This window comes from Coenobita brevimanus, chromosome 51, assembly GCF_032717465.1.
Source record: "Coenobita brevimanus isolate Jiangsu-jjx chromosome 51, ASM3271746v2, whole genome shotgun sequence".
Classification (NCBI taxonomy): Eukaryota; Metazoa; Arthropoda; class Malacostraca; order Decapoda; family Coenobitidae; genus Coenobita; species Coenobita brevimanus.
This window is the reverse complement of record NC_137004.1, coordinates 30,959,793-30,980,664: the sequence shown is the minus strand read 5'-3', so window position 1 is coordinate 30,980,664 and position 20,872 is coordinate 30,959,793. Positions and strand designations below refer to the sequence as shown.

The following is a 20,872-nucleotide window of genomic DNA, read 5'->3' as shown; positions in this document are numbered from 1 at the left end:
TGGAGAAAGCCAAAGAGATCTGGCGCCAACCAAGCCACTCCAAAGCCTCAGAACCCTTCAAACCACCCAAGCCTTCCTTAATCCTTATAAAAAGTTTGATGGCCTTTTATGTTATTCATTTATTCATTATAATGTTATTATTAACATAATAATGCTTTATTTCATGTTGGAGGAGAGATTAGCTGGAAATCGTAGGCATGAAGTGGTTAAAAGTTAGAAAAATGGACCACCAAAAAACCAATTAGAAATTTTCCCACTGATTTTTCAGTTCAGCAATCGTGAATTCAGCTATCAAGTGCGTTTGCTGTAACTAATTAGGCGCGAGAGCAGGGGGTTGAGTGTAATTTTACTAAGTGAAATACCCAATTTTACAAATCTCATTTACTGTAGAAATATTAATAACACTAACGTAGCATTAACCCGTATCACGCTGGGCAAAACATATGCAGTACATACATACATAAATATACATATATATATATATATATATATATATATATATCATCATCATCATCATCATCATCAGCCGTTTGAGTATCCACTGCAGGACTGGCCTATCTCTACCAAAGTGGGGACGATACAGCCAATGTATCTCTACCAAGTGGCTTAGGCTGTCTAGTAGAGATTGTATGTAGGGTAAGAAGTGCTTGTATCTGTAATTGTTGTGTTGGAGTGGCTTTGGATGTGTGTGTAGTCTGTGAACCAAGTGTAATCGGCCCGCACAAACCGACTGGGTGCAAGCATACTTTATAGTATGAGACACTGGTTCAACCACAGCACCCCTTGTGTCCGCCAAAGTAGTACGTGGCCTGAAGAACACTCCCAAAGTTTATTACCCTGGCGGGGCGTGAACCCTCGTTCTTCAGTGTACAAAAACGTACACTTCACCACTGTACCACATAGGCTCCTACATATATATATATATATAGATAGATAGATAGATAGATAGATAGATTGATAGATAGATATACATATATATATATATATATATATATATATATATATATATATGTATATATAGATAGATAGATATACATATATATATATATATATATATATATATATTTATACATAGCAATCCCTCTAATATCCGAACGCCCAACATCCCCACTAACCAGACATAATCGTCCCGGGATCCAATATTCCCAAAATGGTCCGAAAACCGCAAAAAATTCGAAAAAAAAAAAAAAAAAAATCCTGCCCATAATTTGAATTGGCGCGCGCAGCGCAGGACAGCTTTGTTGTGGTGCGTCATTCCTCCGACGTCTGATAGAGCGCCACTGCATCCTCCCCACTTTCCGCCTGTCTCTCGTGCGAGTGCACGCTCGTCGTCATGGCTCCCCACATGCTCGCTTTTGTGGTGGTTCCTTACCTGCTGCAGGCACTCCTGCTGCTCTCGGGCCTCTTATTAGTGTTTGTGATGATGGCCCCGCTGCCTGAGAAGAGGAAGAGAGTTGTATTGACTCTGGAGAAGAAACGGGAGATACTGGAGAAAGTAGATGCAGGGTGGTCTTCTTCCCGCATCCTCCACGAGTTCAACCTGGCCCGATCTACTTTGTTCGATATCAAGAGATCCCGAGACAAACTCATGCAGTACACGGCTGACTTCTTGTCGAGAAGCAAACGCAACGTGGAGAAGAAGGTGATGTTTACTCCCAAGTTTGCTGAAATTGACTGCTCCACATTGATTTGGTATCGACAGCAACATGCTGCTGGTGTGATGGCACGTGGAACGGAGCTGAAGGCTGCTGCTGAGAAGTTCACCAGGCTTCACGATGCCCTAGACTTCAAGGCATCCGAGGGTTGGCTCTTCGTGTTCAAATTACGGCATGGCCTTACCAACCGTAAAGCTCATGGCGAAGCTTTGGACACTAACAAGGATGGAGTTGACGAGTTTCGGCACAAGGTGAAGGGCTTGATTGACAGGGAGGGCCTCATTCTCGGTCAAGTCTACAGTGCTGACAAAACTGGTTTATTCTATCGCTCTTTGCCAACAAACACTCTAGCTGAGGAGACGGAGAAGCGGGTACCTGGCCACAAGCTCTCCAAGCAACGGATATCTGCTTTGTGTTGTGCCAATGCTAACGGCATGCACCAGCTTAAGCCCGTTATTGTTGGCCGTGCAAAGAAGCCTCGGTGTCTTCGTGGGGTGATGGATGTCCTTCCTGTCGTCTGGTACCATTCTTTGAAAGCATGGTTTACAGCTCAGATCTTCAAAGACTGGTTCCACCGCCACTTCGTCAAGGAGGTCATACATTACCAGACGAAGACACAGGGAATCCCGCGCGACCAGGTAAAGGCCCTCCTTCTCCTCGACATTGCACCTCCCCACCCGTGCGACAAGGACTTGGTGGCTGAGAATGGCCAGATTAGGTACATGTTTCTGCCACCTAATACGACTGCTCTCATCCAACCAATGGACCAAGGAGTGATCGTGGCAACAAAGCGCCTATACCGAAGGAAGTTCCTGGACGAGATGATGGTTGTTCTCGAGGACGAGGATGAGCGCAGGGAGGGATGGGACACGCGAGGCCAGCGGACTTTGGAAAACCTTCGCCGCTACAACATCAAGTCTGCAATCTACAACTGGGCCAGTGCATGGAAGGAAGTCCCTGTCAAGACTCTAGAAAATGGTTGGTCTCGTCTGCTTCTCGGAACGGATGTGGAGTACGATTTTCTAGGGTTTGACGTGGATGACTTCCATGCACGGCTACATACGCATGGCGACAATGTTGATGTGGACGATGTGCGTGAGTGGTTGGATGACGACGAGGGCGATCCTGGGTATCAGACATTGTCTGATATCGAGATCGCATCTTCAGTTGCAGGTGTCAGTACCCAGCTTGAAGATTCCGACGAGGACGGCGACGATGATGCGGACTCCTCTCAGCATGACATTACCCCAGCCATCTCCAAGCTGAGCGCACTCCGGGAACACCTAGAGTTCGTTTTCGACTACCTGGAACACCCGGACTGCGACAGGGAGATGGGGCCCTTGGGACTTGTGGAGGAAGTGCGTGCTTTCAGGCAGCGCATCATCAATCGTCAGAATCGTCGGTCCTTGCGTCAATCAACCATTGACAGTTTTTTCAGGCCCGTGACCCCCGCTGTGCCCAGCCCTGGCTCCACTCCGTTGCCTCCCCAAGACAGGCCGTCATGCTCCGAGCCACAGCCCAGCACATCAGCCACGGTGGAGTCACTGCTCGACGTGAGCTTGCGTCTGTCTTCAGAGTAGTCTGCAGTGGGTACGCCATTACCGTGACCCAGCGACGCATCCCTAGGTCACCTGCCAGTGATACTCTCAGACTCTGACAGTGATTAAACAGCAAGAACTTCTCCACTAGACCACACGGGAATTTACAGTGTTGTGCAGTGAAAAAAACAGCGTATTGTGTTAAGGATTTACAGTTGTGAGTGAGAATACAATTTTGGAACAACATTTAATGTAAATAGACTTGTTTGTTTTTGCTTTGGAAAATGGTTAGAAGAGTGGGAAAAGTTAAAGTGCAGAGTGCAACACTTAGTATGTTACAATGGAGCATAAGTTAGACAAGAATGAGCACTGTGAAGAGAATGGACTTCTGAGTGCGATTGACTAAGTTCGGTGCAAGACTTCATGAACAGTGTACTGCAAGTGCTTCAGGAAATCCTTCTTACTGTCAGAGTCCGAGAGGAGGCGGTTATTCATCGAGATGGCCATGGACTTGCTATAAGTAGGCAGAATGTTTCATACTGTACTTTTTTCCATACTATTCTTACCTCAAACACCTCATTTCACTCTTTAATGCCCTTTATTGGTGTGAATAGGGTGTTAGGAGCTATGCATGTGCAGTAGGAAGGTGTTTTTCTGAGTTAGGCTAGGTTAGGGTCCATAAGTACCAGTCTAGGAGCCAGGCACTTGTAAGTACTGTACCCAGAATGTTGAATATTGTATGAACCTACCTCAAAACCCTCATTTTATGCTTCTTTTGCATTTATTTCAGTCTTTTATGTGCCTTATTGGTGTGATTTGGGTCTTAAATAGGTGCTATGCATGTCCAGAGGGAGTTGTATAGGTGTTTCTCTGAGTTAGGGTCCATAAGTACAAGTCCATAAGCTGAGGCCCAATATCCGGACAGGACCACTATCCGGACCTGCCTATGGCTCTATTAAGTCGGATATTGGAGGGATTACTGTATACTGTATATATATATATATATATATATATATATATATATATATACACAGTACAATCCCAGTTAACCGGGTGGCTTGGGGAATTTACCTTCCCGGTTACAGATTTTTCCCGTATTTCTGATTTTCAAGTCAAATCTATACAAAGGCTGTCACAGCAGTAAATACAGTTCAGGTACTCACCAGTCACATTAGGGGTTACACTAAGAGATTCCGCCTGAAAAACTGCCTTGTAAACACACACCATGGTCATAACGCACGTGCGTGCAATGTCTAGCAATTTGCAGTACTGCAAATTGCACCAGTCCATTGTTTACCGAATTACTGTATTCATTATATGTACTGTACTCATAAAAATTGAAAAATAAAATAAAGAAATAAAAGCTTGAACATTTATTAGTGAACTGATGATGTGTTAAGACTGCACTGTAGAATTATCACGACACCTGTGCCCCCACGTGAGTTTTGTTTACGTTTCTGACCCCGACTGTTCTTCTTCTTCCCCACCTGACCTCCATCACTCCACCCCTCACCCGCCACTCAGCCGTTTTGCAGAAAATAAAATAAATGATGTACGTATGAAATGCAGGCATATTATTTATTTATTTTTCTTTCAACAAAGTAAACTTTCATTCCTATTAACATTTATATTCAGCCATTAGTGTTTTATAATGTTCGCCTTTTTCAAGTCTGTTGCATATGTCCAGCTTCTGTTTCAAGGTAAGCACGATACGCTTACATTTAGTTTGCACTTTAGGCATTTTGGAGTGTACAAATTACCGTCTATCAGAGGAACACAATAGCAAGAGAGCTTGTTTACTGTCTGGTGGCAAAAAGCAGACTGGTGATTTTTGGAGGGTGTGGAGGATGACTGAATTCAAGTAGGGGAAAGAGGGGGAGAGGAGGGGTGGTTAAGAGGATTTGCTAGGGATTTACATTAGCCGGAAATGCCTTCACCTCGCTTTGTCTGACTTCACCCAGCCTCGCGTGACACGATCAAACGGCGGTTTGGCGGTCCATTCAAATTGGCGCACAGTTATAACTTACTGACATTTTTACCAGCCCTTGAATTTTCCCGTTTTTCTGAGTATTCCGTTTGTCTGGATACCGGATAGCTGAGATTGTACTGTATATATATATATATATATATATATATATATATATATATATATATATATATATATATATATATATATATATATATATATATATATATATATATATATATATATATATATATATATATATAAATACATATATATATATATATATATATATATATATATATATATATATATATATATATATATATATATATATATATATATATATATATATATATATATATATATATATAAATACATATATATATATATATATATATATATATATATATATATATATATATACAGACACTACTCCTTTTACGTTGATTTGGTATACAATAATTCGCTACAACGATAACAAAAAAGCTCCACCCCAAAATCTGATTTCTGATGAATTTCCCGCCATAACGATATTGCCCTCGGAAAATTTTGTACGAAGCACCAGGCACACGCAAGGCGACAGTCGCTTGTCTCAGGCAAGATGGCAACCACAGCGTGCAGAGCATTGTTTCGGTTCAGTTGCAGCCCCGTCATCCCTTCAAAGCCCTGTCTTTTCCACTCGTTCATGTATGCCCCCTCCCCCCCCCACTATCGTCACCTCTCAGCCAGGCATCGTGCTACAGTAGGCCTATACATCATGTAGCACCAGGCCAACGTTACGCAAGTGTGATTGTTGTATTGTTGCAACGATTTACTGTACGTGAGTAATGCCGCCTATATTGGTGTGATAGTGTTTGTTTTGGTCTTGGAGACGACTTGGACTGACACAGGAAGTGATTAAGGTGGGTTGTCATTTTTATTTCAGTCTTGGGTAGGTGACTTTGGGAAGCAGGGTTGACGTAACCCCCCCTTTTATAACGTGTTTCAATCTCCCGATTTATGATAAAATCGGTATACGATAAGGTATGACCTGACGTAAACCCATCATAAAACGAGTAGTGACTATATATATATATATATATATATATATATATATATATATATCTATATCACTTTGGTAGGTGGTGGTGACCATCATCCACTCACTTGATGTAGTGCTGACTACTTCTTCCTTAGCCTTTATCATTCTTTTTCTGTGCCTGCCCTCCTCTCTTCCTATTTCTCCCATCTTTCCTGTCACATCTTATTGCTTTTCTTTCCTTTACAGGTGGCTTTACATTGTGTGACAAGCCAAATGGATTCCTGTAAGCCAGGAAACCATTTACGGCGCTGGGTGGTAACCATATAACCATATGGGCTCCCTACGTGTCAACAAGTGGGTTGGTGGAGGGTTAGTGCCCCTCCCTGTAAAACAAATAAAGCAGTCAAATGGATACCCCTTACAGGATTGTGGCGTCTGGAAAGAGATAGACAGATAGATCTATATCTACAGTATATATATATATATATATATATATATATACTGTATATATACACACATATACTCCTCAATGCCAGCCGATTTTGGAGTTTTTCTTTTCTAGCTAAATGGGCTTAATACATCATTTTACAAGATCCCTGGCACTAATAAAAGTAATCACCAATGCCAGAAAGTTGGTTGAATTGAGTCGGATTGGTGCCACTCGACTTCTGAAATCTTCAAGGTCACTGAGAGAGCAGAGTGGCTGTGAGTCTGTCAAGACTGTCAGTCGCCTCCCGTGCTCCTAAATCAGTGTTTTAAGCGTAGCGGAGAAATGTATGAAGTTAGTGAGATACGTTATAACTTTCCATTTTACTTAGGTTGCTTGCAATGACTTCTCAATGTTGCAGGACGTAGATCTATGCTGCTGGCGTTTTAGAGGGGGATGTGTATCTACATCCCTAGTGCGGTATGGGTTAGGCTAGGTCATCATCTTTCATGCACTGAATTATATACTCTACTGTGCTTAATTTAATATTTTACCTTCATAAAGGACAAAGGCTGTTGGCAGACCTTTGTTTTTAACAACCTCATACATCTCCTTGGCTTGACTGGGCAATACAATCTGAAATACATAATTATTTATTAGTGTTTGACGAAAAAATAACAAATACAGTACTGTATGTATGGTATATACTGTACAACTCACTAGGAATATGACATATGGAATACTGTACTGAGCTTTTGTTTATTGTTTCAAGACATTTTCAGAGTAAGACAAGTGCGAGGGGATAAGAAAGTTATACAGTCGAACACCAGCTGAACAAATCTTGATTTAAGATTATTGATGCAAACCATGACTCTCCAGTAAAGATACATTGTCAGTTTTAAGCAAATAATTTCTACAGTATTTAGCATTTCAAATTTGGCATGTCATTTTCCTGCCAGAAGCAAATGAGTTTTGTGCCACTCTCTCATCCCAGCAGGGAAAAAAAAAAAAAACATCATTCTCCTGTCCATCAATGTGATCAGGTCAGAATGAGTATTCACGAAAATGTTTCTTACTTAGAAAGATATTTAATTTTGTGCATAAAACGTGACATGCAAATACTCACTGTTTGAAAAACAAACATCTAATTTTGGACATATGATGTGTTTTAATTACATGGTGGAAGTTCATTCATCCATCCATCCATCATCCAATCCTTCATTGCCCCATAAGAAGTGTAGAAGCCTGGGGCTAAGCAAGTTGGTCCTGACATGTAAGACGAGAGTGACCAGCATCACACATCCCTGAGTTGCATTACGTGAGCAATAAACCCCAACCACCCCTCGGATATAAACCTTCACCACCTCAGTCCGACTGGAATGCCGTAATTACCCACTAAACCACCAGGTGCCATAATTTGTTTTTGTGGTTACCACCCAGTGTAGTGAATGGTTTCCTGGTGTACAGGAAACCATTAGGCTTGTCACTCAATGTAGAGTTGCCCATAGGCAGAAGGAGGAGGAAGGAATGAAAGAAAGAAGGACAGAAGAGGGAGTGCAAAGTCACCCGTGGGCAGAAGGACGAGAAAAGAATGAAGTAAAGAAAGACTGAAGAGGAAGGAAGGAAAGAAGGAACGAGGAGAGGAAAGGGCAGACACCCGAGAGCAGCACTACATCGAATGAGTGGATGGAAGTTCAACATAATTAATATTTTGCACTGTCATCCACTGATAAAGCAGCAACAGGAGACATAACTACACACTGAGTTGGGTTCAGCATCTTCAGATGACAACTTCTCTACCTACAGGTGGGTGACAGCATAAAGAAACATACAGCTTAGCTGAAAGTACAAAAAATAAATAGTGAGTGGTAACAATGAGGTAAGAGATGAGAAGCAGGCAATGAGCAATGTGTGTATGTTGGAGGGGTGCATCTGTGTGTGTGTGTGTGTGTGTGTGTGTGTGTGTGTGTGTGTGTGTGTGTGTGTGTGTGTGTGTGTGTGTATAATTCACCGGGTCGGTCAGGATCACTTGATGGTCGTGATCGTCAGCATTTTACCCTCCCGGAAGGGAGCTGAGAGCTCATATAGTCCGATCTAAGGGCAAGGCTGTGACCTTCACACACCCACACACCCGTCCCCTTGCTCAAGGGGGACAGTAACCACCCACTTCTTCAGTGAAACTTTTCGCAACCTGAGCGAGGCGCGAACTCCCGTCTACCAGATGGCAAGCGAGAACGTTACCACTGCGCCAGCGAGCGGTGTATTAAATATTGCGGGGATTCGAACCAGCGCTTGCAACTGCGTGAGTACAGCAGCTTACCAAGTGAGCCATTTAGGCATCCCATTTGTGTGTGTGTGTGTGTGTGTGTGTGTAAGAATGGATACTAAACTGCCTTTCTTGGATGTAGAGGTTGAGATAAAGGTGTTCTAAAGACTAAGGTATACAGAAAACCTACAAACATAATGTCTTATGTGCAGTATTATTTGAATCATCAATTAATATTAAACGATCTCTCTTCATACAGTACTAGAGAGCACATAACATTTCTATCTATCTATCTATCTATTGCCGGATGCCTTAAATCTGTAATGGGTGACAACAAACAAATCGCCTCTATGTTGCCCTGTCCCCTGCCATTTCACTGCCTTGCTCCCAGCTCACACCATCCCCTCTCATATACCTCCCCACTCCATCCCTCCATCTCATCCTTGGCCAAATCGCCTCTATGTTGCCCTGTCCCCTGCCATTTCACTGCCTTGCTCCCAGCTCACACCATCCCCTCTCATATACCTCCCCACTCCATCCCTCCATCTCATCCTTGGCCTCCCCCTCCCTCTCCCCCCCTCCACCTCACTCATATACACTCTCCATCCTCTCCACATGGCCAAACCACCTCAATGTGTTTCTCCTAATGCTTCCTATCACATCCACATCCACATCCACACCACAATAATCCTTCACATACAATATTTCAGACCCCAAATTTCTACATGTAGGGCTACTAATGATTCAGGAAAAAGGGAAGAAACTTAAATACTGTATCCACTCAGCATACTAACCTAGTGTCACAATACATCAAGAAAACACTTCTGTCGAGGCAAAACTAATTGGCCAGAATGCCAACCCAGCCAAAGAACCCTTGTCCCCCCCTTCCATGAAAATTTTTTTGATATTGTTCATCCATTCATTCATCCATCATCCAGTCCTATGTTCCCCCAGCAGAAGCATAGGAATCCAGGGCTAGGCAAGTTGGTCTTGACATTTATGATGAGAGTAACCTGCCTCACTCATCCCTGAGCAGCATTCTGTGAGCAATAAACCCCAACCATCCCTTGGATATAAAGCTTCACCGGCTCAATCCAACTGGAGAGCCTTAATTTCTATGGAGGCGTCATAATTTGGTTATATGGTTACCACCCAGTGTAGTAAATGGTTTCCTGGTGTACAGGAAACCATTTGGCTTGTCACTCAGTGCAGAGTCACCCTTGGACAGAAGGAAGAGGAACGAGTGAAGGAAAGAAAGACGAGGGTGTGTAAAGTTACCCGTAGACAGAAGGAAGAGAAAAGAATGAGGGAAAGACAGACAGAAGGGGAAGGAAGAAGAGAGGAAGGGGCAGACACCCAAAGCAGCACTGCATCGAGTGAGTGGATATTGTTCACATACTGAAAAAAAAAAAAAGTAAGACCTCACTATAATGGAGTAATTTGGGCACAAACCATTCCGAAAAATGTGAAATTCCGATTAAAGTGACATCCAGACTTCCCTCTGTTAACCTGAAACTTTTCCGATATACCAGACATTATTCTGGATTGTACAAACAGTTTTAAAACTGTTTTGACTACCACTGCGGTACTGTAGTGTGTTATAACCTCATTACATTAATCAAATGGTACAGTATAATATATATATACTGTACCGTAATAATACTCTACTGTACACTGATAAACATGTCTTTTATTTACCTTATTGTGGTGAACATAACTGAAGTGGTCAGACAGTCCGGACTGCTTCTGGCTTTATCAGACTTTTTCCGATATATAGGAATTTAGTCCGGTAGCACCTCGAGTCCGATAAAAGCGAATTCCAGTCTACTGAAGTCCGTTATATCGAAGTTATACTGTAATGTCCATGCAGCTTTCAAGTACGAAAACACCATCAAGAAAACCTTCATCAAGAACAGCTTATCAAGCAATTCAGGTGTTGTATATAAAATTTAATACAAAAAAAAACTAATCTTTATACAGCATACGACAATTTGGAAAAGCTTTGAATACCAGGATCTCACAGCATAAGTACAGTATAACGAAAGGACAGCTCAAAAGAGTAATGGCTTCCCTCCAATTGATCCAGTATAGAGAGGGTGTACTGTAACTGTAGTGCATGAATTATCAAAAAATATAGCTAGAACTCCACTTCACAATGATGTTGTCCCTGGTTCAAGTGTGGTCTGTATTTGCATCTACAGACCACATTTGACCAAATTTGAACCTGGGAGAGCATCAGTTTGAAGTGGAGGTCAAGATATACTGTTCTTTGTAACATCATTTTAATAAAAAAAGCCACTCCTCAATCTCATTTCCTGTTCAACCAACCTTGTCCTCAGTACCCTGGAAGAAGATCATCGGAGTCTGTAGTTTGTGACTGTTCTTGAGGGGAGAGCGAGCATCATAGCGGGCCTTCTGTTCTGGTAGAGGCCCAATCAGTGTATCCAGGTACCGGCTCTCAAACTTATGGGTGTCAATGGCCAGCTTTTCCAGGTCCGATACACCATAGTAACTGGCACCTGTTGTCAGTAAAGGACAGATAATAGCTTGGTACAGGTCTAAGGATTCAATTTATCACTTCATACCTAACACATCTTTTTTATGTATTCTTGCTATCTCCAAGAGTCAGTCTTTATTAGTACTCTCACTACCTGGTGTTACATTCCATCATCTGGCAGCAACACCTACAAAAAGATGTCACTGAACTGAAAGGGTTAATGGGTCAATCTATGTATCCAGGTAATGGATCTCTAACTTATGAGTGTCAGTGTCCAGTTTCTCCAGGTCCAATGCACTGCAGTACCTGGCACCTGCATACAGTACAGATGCTTTAATAACTATACCTGTTCTAAACTGCCATTGCATCATCCTGAATGGTGAGCTTTAAAAACAGATCAACACTAGAATATAATGCTGGCCACAAAGAAGTGCCGTAGAAAGAATGTGGAGTTGTAGTACTGTCTTATTCCACCACTGAGTGACAAGTAATAGGCTCCTGTCTAAATGGACAAATTTTTTTTGCCAAACTCAGGAAGACAAACTGCAGGTCCAGGGATTCAGTTAACCCCTTCAGTTCTAGGATATCTTCTTATTCTTAATACTGTCATCTACAGACAGTTTTATTCACAATGACAGACTGTTCAAGCTGGAAGAGTTGGACATAGCTTTCATTAATCCCTTCACTACCATCAGCTCTCCTATGCTGAATGGACTTACCTGGTAGCAGCACATGTAAACAACTGAAAGACATCACTGTACTGAAGTGGTTTATGGCCCTATTAGTATGCCAGGGTACCCACTCTCAAAATTTCAACTTAGGAGATAAATCTTATTTTCTTCTTCCTAACACCAACTTGGAAGGCACTCCAGTAGTGACTGGGTTTATGAAGGCTATATGTAACTCCTCCAAACTGAAATGTCACCCATGTCCATGGGTTGAAAGGATGGTTAAAGAATAGATAACTACTAGTCACAGGTTTTGAGTTACTATCGACTCCTTCACTATACCCGTATATGTGTCTCTTAATCTGAATAAAATGATTTTTCAGTATCATCTAGAAGTCTTCTGCCATTTTTTTTTTTTTTTTTATTTACAGCAGCAAAATGTCCCCTGCAAATCTTCAGCTGGCGATGTACAATAATTCCAGTAATATTTAAAACTTCTTTTGCTCCAATTTTAGCTGTTAAAAACTCTTCAAAACACCATGTAGATGACTGGTGGAAATGTTACTGCCCTATCTCTTTCCTTTGTCTGAGGATATTGTCTATATCTTTATGACTTACATCACAGTAGTACTATTTAAATGAAAGAATGAATGAGTACTACATTAAGAGATCCTGTGACATCGTTTTGTTTCGTTTATACGGGCTCCAACATGCTTGCATACATCAACCTTGGTTACCTAACGACGGCTCTCCATGCTGCTCGATCTCTGGTAGCCTCCCTATTCAATCCCTTATCCCACTTTTACAACAATTTTTTTTCTTTTCTTTTGTCTACAATATATGGCCTAAACACAGACTTACAAAAAAAGTTCTAGGGTTTCGTAGACTATCTGATTCACTGCAACTAGATGAGGAGTTAAGTAACCACATCCAAATCCTGCTCTTTTCATGGATGATTTTATCTAAATAAATTCCTCATTAAACAAAATAGAGGAAAGAGTACTTTACTTACTAAACTAAGTAACCACTTCCACATCCTGCTCTTCTCATGGATGGTTTTATCTAAACAAATTCCTCGTTAACCCGCGCCGTCCCGGCGACGTGAATTAACGCGGCAACATTGCAAGGTCCCTAATTTGCACAATTTTCAATTTTCCCAAGTGATTTCGCGAGTAATTTTTGGCACGTATACACGGGACACCTTCCTCTATTCCTCTACAAGATGCCAAGCAGGAACAATGCCTTACACCGCATAACCTCCTCTCCCCCCCACCCCTTCATGCCATTGTCTCGGCAATTCACCTGTTACCAGTGACCTGGCCAATAAAGACATTCAGGGCCAGAGTGATTCCCCAATCGATGACAATGTGGAGGACAAAGTTTAAAGGAAGAAACAGTCAGAAATGATGATCAGGTAATGTGGGGAAAAAAAAGGTCATGAATGGTGATGAGTTAGTGAGTGAAACAATGCTTATAATGCCTATATTACTGTTTGAAAACCAATATATTCTTGTACTACATATAAATTCGTACCAAGTAAATAAATAAATACTGTTTATGAGTGGATAAAATAGTTACCCTCCCATAGAACTCGTTTTCTTTGGTGCCAGCCTGTTAGAAAACCCAGTCAGGTTAGGAAGAACTCACACCTAAATCCGGTATTTTAAACCTCAGGTGAGCGATTTCTCTATGAATTTTCGATGTTTCTCACCAAAAGCGGATCTTTGAGCCCCCCCCCCAAAAAAAAGGTCCAAAAATGTCGGGTTAAATAAAACAGAGGAAAGAGTACTTTACTTAAAAATAAAAAATAAAAAAAATTAGCTGCCCTCACCAACAGAAAAAGGAGATCCAGGAGTGGTGAGGATGGCCAGAGTAGCAAAACCTCCTGCAGACCATCCATCAATACAGAGACGGGCAGGGTCCACCAGTTCCTCTGACACGAGGTGGCGTGCCCCAGCCTGTATGTCAGCCAGGTCCAACACACCCCAACTGTAGCATGATTCAATACATTATATTGTATAAATTTTTATGGACTTTCATGTAATATACACTATAAACATCAGTATAAATGAAGCAGCTATGGTATCCACCCAGGAGTTAAACCTCCTCATATTTCCCTGCACCTTGCTGTGGGACGAGCCCTGGTCAGACCCTGATGAAGTGATGGCTACCACAAGGGAGTTCCAGATCCCTACACAGTTTATATACTATATTGTACCTGTAGGATGATCCAACAGAAGTAGTTGCTTACTTATGGTCATCAGGCCTGTTTGGCCAGACAGACTAGGGTTAAACATCTTTATGAAAGCACAAACTATTATTCATGGTTTTATGGTGTACTGTACAGCATATTCAAATTCACCCAATACTTTATTATGGCAATAACACTAGCCAATCACAGCAGTACTCCTGAGAATGACAGGAATGCTGGTGATAGGAAGAACTGGAGCTCCTGCTTCACTAGCCATCAGGATACCCTAACATCCTCTTCTGCTGACCATTTTCAGTGTGGCACTAATACAGACAGTAGGCCAGCATACTCTCTCAAACACTTTTCTCTATCTTTTGCACTACTTGACATGACCCTCACATACCAGACAACATACTCCACTACATCACAGGGGTTGGGGTCAGCAAGGGCATGCGGCCAGAAAACTTTGCCCCCATTGTTTAGTGGCAGACCTGAGGGGACGCATGGTGTGGGCTCCACCAGCAGGGTTATGAGACTGGGATAGGATGGGGCTCAGATCTGTGCCAGTAGGTACAGGGCACTGCGGTTCCCAAGATGCCACTTCTGCCCAAATCGGGGGGCCCAAACCTGGGAGTAGCACCCCAGGAGGCTGCCCTATCAGTGGGTGTATAATCACAGGGCAGTTATAGTGCCAATGCATGCCTGGAGGGTGCCTCTAAAGCTGTCCTCGCAGGGTGCCATGAGGCCACTGCCACAGCCATTGGCCACAGTTGGTGGGCTATGGGCTCCTGAATCCATGCCTGGACTTGGGACTGGGTAGGTTTGCAGAGCCTGTGGTCCACTTCCTCCTTTATTTACCCAACTTACGACAAAAAAGAAAAGCAGAAGCATTAAAAACAATTCATTCATTCATTCATTCATTGCCAGACGCCATGTATCCCAAACAGGGTGGCCAAGGGCTTAGAGTTAATTGTTTTACAGGGAGGGGCACTAATCCTCCACCAACCCCACCTGACACGTAAGGAGAACGTTATGCCAACAGCATCTGGTGTTCCCAGGCGGTCACCCATCCAAGTACTAACCAGACCCAACGTTACTTAACTTCGCTGAAATAAAATCGTCTAAGGGGTTCAGAGTGGCATCATGGAATGTGGGGAGTTTGAAGGGTAGAGAGGGGGAAGCTATAGAGACTGTGAGTAGGAGGATGGTGAATGTCTGTTACCTACATAAGTCAGATTCAGGGGAGGGTCAGCTAGGATGACTGCTGGAAAGAACATTAGCTACGTTATTTTGGGTGGGATGTGTAGACGGATATGGTGATGTGAGCATGCTGGTTGAGGAGAAATAGGTGGAATGTATCATGAATGCAATGAGAGTATGAGATGCTGGTCAAAAATTGGATAAAGAAGGAAAAAAGCTTATGTTAAGTCCTAATCACCATCATCCTCTTCAACATCGTCCCTCTGGGTGTGCAGACATCAATCCCAGTGCTTTCCCCATGACTGGAAAGTGTTCTGGAAGTCCTTGAGAATCAGCTTGTTCAGGACCGTCTGCAATTTCCTCCTGGATCTCCTCGATGGTGTCACATCCTAGAACTGGGTTTTCATTTTCAGGAAGAGGAAAAAATCGCAGGGGGGAAGGGGGGGGCAGGATTGCTACTGAAGAGTTGAGAGAAAGGATGGGACTGGAGTGTACTGGTATTGTGATGAGGAGGGCTACACTGAGAAAATCTGGACGTGTTGAGAGGATGAAGGTCGATAACTGGATGCGGAAGGTGAGAAGTGTGAATGTCAGGGGTTGGGCTGCGGGAGACAGACCAAAAAAGACCTGGGATGAGGTCACAGAATGTGACCTCAGGGATAAGGGAGTGCATAGGGATGCTGCCAGTGACTAAGCAGCCTGGGATATTACTGTAAAAAACTGGGGGTGTACCTTTCCCTTTTTAATACATATAAAGCTTTGGTATATGATTCATATTTTTCACTGAGCTTGTTTCTGTATCATACGCAACATTGCTTTACTCATAAACTGTCACTGACAATCCCAGGCTATTACTGTGTTCCACCTTCCATATATCTCATTCCTTCCCAAATGCTGAATATCAGAGAGTTTCCTTCCTTCTCTCATTCCACCTGGAATGCAACAGGGAGCTTTGATCTCAGAGGAACATGTTGTGCATGGGAAGAGAAGAGTACAAATTCACTGGCAGAATGAGCAGCAAATGGATGAAATTTATGGGCTTTACTTTCAGACCACGGGGGCAGTAGCTTACCTGCACCCAACGGGTCTGCTCAGTCAGAAAGATCAAGATTGAGCAACAAGAACCAAGAGCACTTTCTACAGAGTATGTCAGTGCAGTGTTATAAAGGATTGGCCTGTGAAATAAAGGGATACATGTAGTTTGGAATGTAAATAAATGAGAACTGAGACAGAAAAGCAGGTCTCACAAAGAAACAGAAATGTGACTAGTATTTTGCATGAGAAATCTTGCATTAGAAGAATCATGTAAGTGATGCAAACCAAGAAGGTGAGGTGGATTGGACATGCTGAGAGGAGAGAGAAGGATGACAGGGTGAGGAAGATCAATGGAGTTCAATGTGGTAGTTAGAATGCCCAGAGGCAAGCAGACAATGATCTAGGGTAAAGTCCTGCATAGAGACCTTTGGCTAAGGGAAATAAGCAAGGAAATGGCTCAAGAATGCACTCCATGGACAGCTATCATTAGATAAAAAGACCTACACATACTAGCAAGGCAATGGTCTGTAAATGTCAATGTAACCATAAATTTCATTTTGCTATCATATAAAAAATTTTCATGCAAAACCTTTCATAACCATAGTAAACAAGGAAGTTCTAACACTTCTAATGGCGATACTACAGTGCACAATATTGTTTCACTTCTCAACTTACTTTTCATTGAGCTTGTTCCTAAATTCCGTCCCATAACCAGTGCTACCACGGTAATTGACATCAAGGATAGTGAAGCCCCGAGAGGTGAAGAACTGATACTCCAAGTTGAGGACGGGTGTAGCAGCGGATGTAGGGCCACCATGGACTCTCACTAGTAGGGGTGGCTTGCTTCCGGTTGGGGCGTGGTAGTCTTTGTTCTGACCCACACCAAAGATAGTTCAGCACAGTACGTCCTCATAAGTTGCCCTTTTATTTATCAAGTATGATATGAACATTTTCACAGTAATGATACAGTAACATACAGAAAAACTGCCTGGTAAAGGTCCATCGTTACCTATAAAGCTAATCTGCCAGTTGACAGTTCCCCCACTTTTTAGAATTAGCTGCAAGGGTAAAGCTGTGATATTTTAGAACATATTCCTGACATAGTGCACAGTACAGTCTGCCTGTATATATAGCATGATATCTGTATTTCAGAATTTCCAAAAAAATAGAATCAAAGGTGGTTGTTAGGTAAGACCTCTGTACACATCTTATTACTCTCTGTGGGCTGTTGCTTGCTTTGGACCAGGCTGTAATAGTCTTTGTTCTGGTAAGGGCATTCTAAGTCAACAACATGTATTTCACTGTAATTCATCCACCTTAACTTTGCACTTTTGTTATTTCCCATAACTCAGTGGTACAATAAGACAATATTACGATATGAGAACTTTTCCAAAACACTTCTTCATGACTAGTTCCAAATTCTATATTACTCTCATGTTACAGTTCAGCACTCAAGATGGAGAGATGACACCTGTGAGAGTGGAATGAGTACTATACAAGCACTCTGTTTTTAGATTATTCTCAACCCATATTCTTGCTGCTATTGTGGTTGTTGATGTTGTTACTGCTACTCTAACCCCATGTTAATACGAATGTGATACCAGTGGACTGCAAGCTGAAGTCATCCTTCTGCAGTCCATCATCTATTTTTAAGGGGGATATGGAAGGAGTTGTGGGGCAATTGTGTCACTGGACAGCAAAGGTGCCCAGTTATATCAGTGCCACTGTGGGAAGGTGTCTTTCTTCAGCACTCTAAAAGTAACTGGGAAACAGGGAAGATGTAATGATTTGCAAAATCTTTCTAGCTATATCCAAAAGCCTTAATTCCACATTCCCAGGGGGAGGGGGGAGGGGACCATAAAAGCCCTCACCATTCGCCCCTCTCATGGTGACAACCCAGCATGATGTATGGTACCAATATCTGCCTCTCTCTCTATTCATTTCTGCAAACATTTGTTGCCATTCCTCTACTTTCTCACTGTTGAACACCACCTCTCTTCCTCTAAATCTCACCTTCACTCCCTCACTGAGACTCAGTTATCTGAGGCAACTGGTACCAAACCCTTCTCTGTATCCTCCTACATTCTTTACACTAATTTCAAAGCCAAAGGTGGTTGCTTTATATCTGCATACAACAACATATCTTCCTCTCATGCTCCTGAACTTGAATCCTCTGAATTCTCTAAACTATGGCTTTGGCTATCATCTCATTCTCTTGCTGAATATATCTGTGCGGTGTTCTTATACCCTAGTTACACTGACTATGAAAAATTCGTCGAGTGTTTTACTTCCTAGATATAACACATTCCATCAATTGCTCCCTTCTCTGAAATCCCCATTCTAGATTATTTCAATGTTCACCACCATCTCTGGTTCTCTTCTCCATTCATTGAACCACCTGTTGAGCAAGCCAACATTTTTTCTCTCCTGAGTGACCTACAGCAGCTTGTACAGCATCCTACCCATATTCTTAATGATCTTTGATGGAGTTCCAACATACATCACCTTTTGCTTACAATCCTTCTGTTTATTCTGTTGATCTTTTCTTTCCTTAGGGCTCCTCTGATGACCTTTATCACCTTAATCTGTCCTATTGGTCCAATTAGGCCTGTGCACCCTTCCAAAAAGCTGTGTCTGTGGTACTTTGGGGCTCCTGATTGGAAGGCCCTTGAAAATGCTTCTTTGATTTTCCCTGGAATGATTACTACTGTCATGGCCAAGTGCCATTTATGTCTGCCTTGCGCATTACAGAGGTTATTCTCTCGGGCAAGGAAACATACAATCCTTTATCTTACTCTTTTACTAATAACAAAAAATGTTTTAGTCACACTTGTTCTAATGTTGCCCACAACAAGGAAAAGGTCTAAAAAAGGTACTAATGCAAACTCACCAAAGAATCTCATCTCTTTTATGTTTCTGCCTGGAAGTGTGCAGTCTATTATTTGCTCTGCTAAGAATAATTTCATTTGTACTAAATGCTTTGAACTCTGACTCAAATTCTTTCCATTTATTCTGGTATCTTTTCAAACACCTTTCAAACAATTTTACTTCATCCTCCTTCCCTCCTCTTTTATGATCCGATGGCTCTGTATCTGTTTCTTCTACCGATAAGTATGAACTCTTTGCCCATACTCTCTCCTCCAATAACAGCTTGAACAATTCTGGAGCTATCTCCATCTCTTCCCCTATCTGACTACCTCATGACTGACAATAAAATATCTTCAGTTGGCTCAGTCGGTAGAGAGGTGGCCTGCAGTCCTACTGGACCCAGGTTCAAATCCCCACTGGGGCAGGGACCAGTTTAAGGATTTGAATTTCAGGAAATCAGACTTTACTGATCTACCAGAAGACCTGCCGACATGTCGTAAAAATACCCCTGCTAATACCAATACACCAGTCCTGTATGAGACAGCCCTAGCATGTATTCAATATGGACGGTGGGTGTTAGCCCCAAAGTGGTGACATGTAGAGAGGTGTATGGGATGTAGGAGGACTACTGGGCCTTGAGAGCAGGCTGTGAAGCCTATGCTCAGTGTCAGACACAAAAAAAAAAAAAAAAAAAAAAAAAAAAAAAAAAAAAAAATTTCTGCCCTCACTGGTCTCAATACTGGCAAGGCATATAGGCCTGATGAAGTCCCTCCTGCCATTCTCAAGAACTGTCTCTACTTACAGCCTACCTAGGTAAACTAGGCAGAACAAATTGCAGTGAAAGATAATAAAGTGAAAAATATTAGCAGAGGAAAGAAAACATGACTACCAGTACTCAACAAAGCTGTTCAATACACCATAAATTAAGAAGACCCACACTCTGTATAGATAACTGAAGATATCCTGAACATGTTGCTGCTGCTGCTGTTATTCTTACCCATGGCTCATCCTGATGTGAAACCAGAGGCCTGCAAAAATCCAGCCATTTAGCTGAAACTGATCATTTGTAAGGTTTTGATGATGGCTTAAATATGTTGTAACTTGTAACAGCAGTGAGTATGGAGACAGTACATGCACTGATAAGAGGGGTGGCATTACAATGAAAGGCAGAGTCTGTATTTGTATTGAAGTAAAGACTGGTTACAACCATGTCATACTCTGGCTAAGTAAACATTAGGAAGGTGTTCTGATGTGAGGTCCTGTACTATTATCATGATGATACAAGTGGGGAGGGAAGTGGTACAAACTGGGTTGGGGTGGGCACTTTCATTTGCTCCTGTGGGATTGTGTGGGAGTATGTTGTTTGATATAGATGTGAGGGTATAGTATGCTAAGTGCTTTATGCCTGACTGTTGTTCAGCTTGGACACTGGTTTGTCCTTTTTGTTTGTTATTCGGCTCGGGTTCGTCTGGTGAGGTGGCAAGTAGCTAAGGGGCATGATGTGGTATAGGAGGTTAGATGGTAGTTTCCGTTCGCAGTA

The 20,872-nt window shown here is 42.3% G+C and overlaps 1 protein-coding gene across 1 annotated transcript in view; it reads right to left on the bottom strand.

Annotated features, from left to right (window-relative positions):
• The window catches only part of LOC145400196 (uncharacterized), a 97,158-nt gene that overhangs the window by 6,065 nt on the left and 70,221 nt on the right, over positions 1–20,872 (bottom strand). Inside the window, exons 11-14 of the mRNA XM_080272711.1 lie at positions 17,140–17,336; positions 13,870–14,027; positions 11,202–11,392; positions 7,162–7,243 (exon numbers count right to left, since the gene is read on the bottom strand). Of these exons, the coding sequence (XP_080128837.1) occupies positions 7,162–7,243; positions 11,202–11,392; positions 13,870–14,027; positions 17,140–17,336 (628 nt within the window). The remainder of the gene's footprint in view (positions 1–7,161; positions 7,244–11,201; positions 11,393–13,869; positions 14,028–17,139; positions 17,337–20,872) is intronic.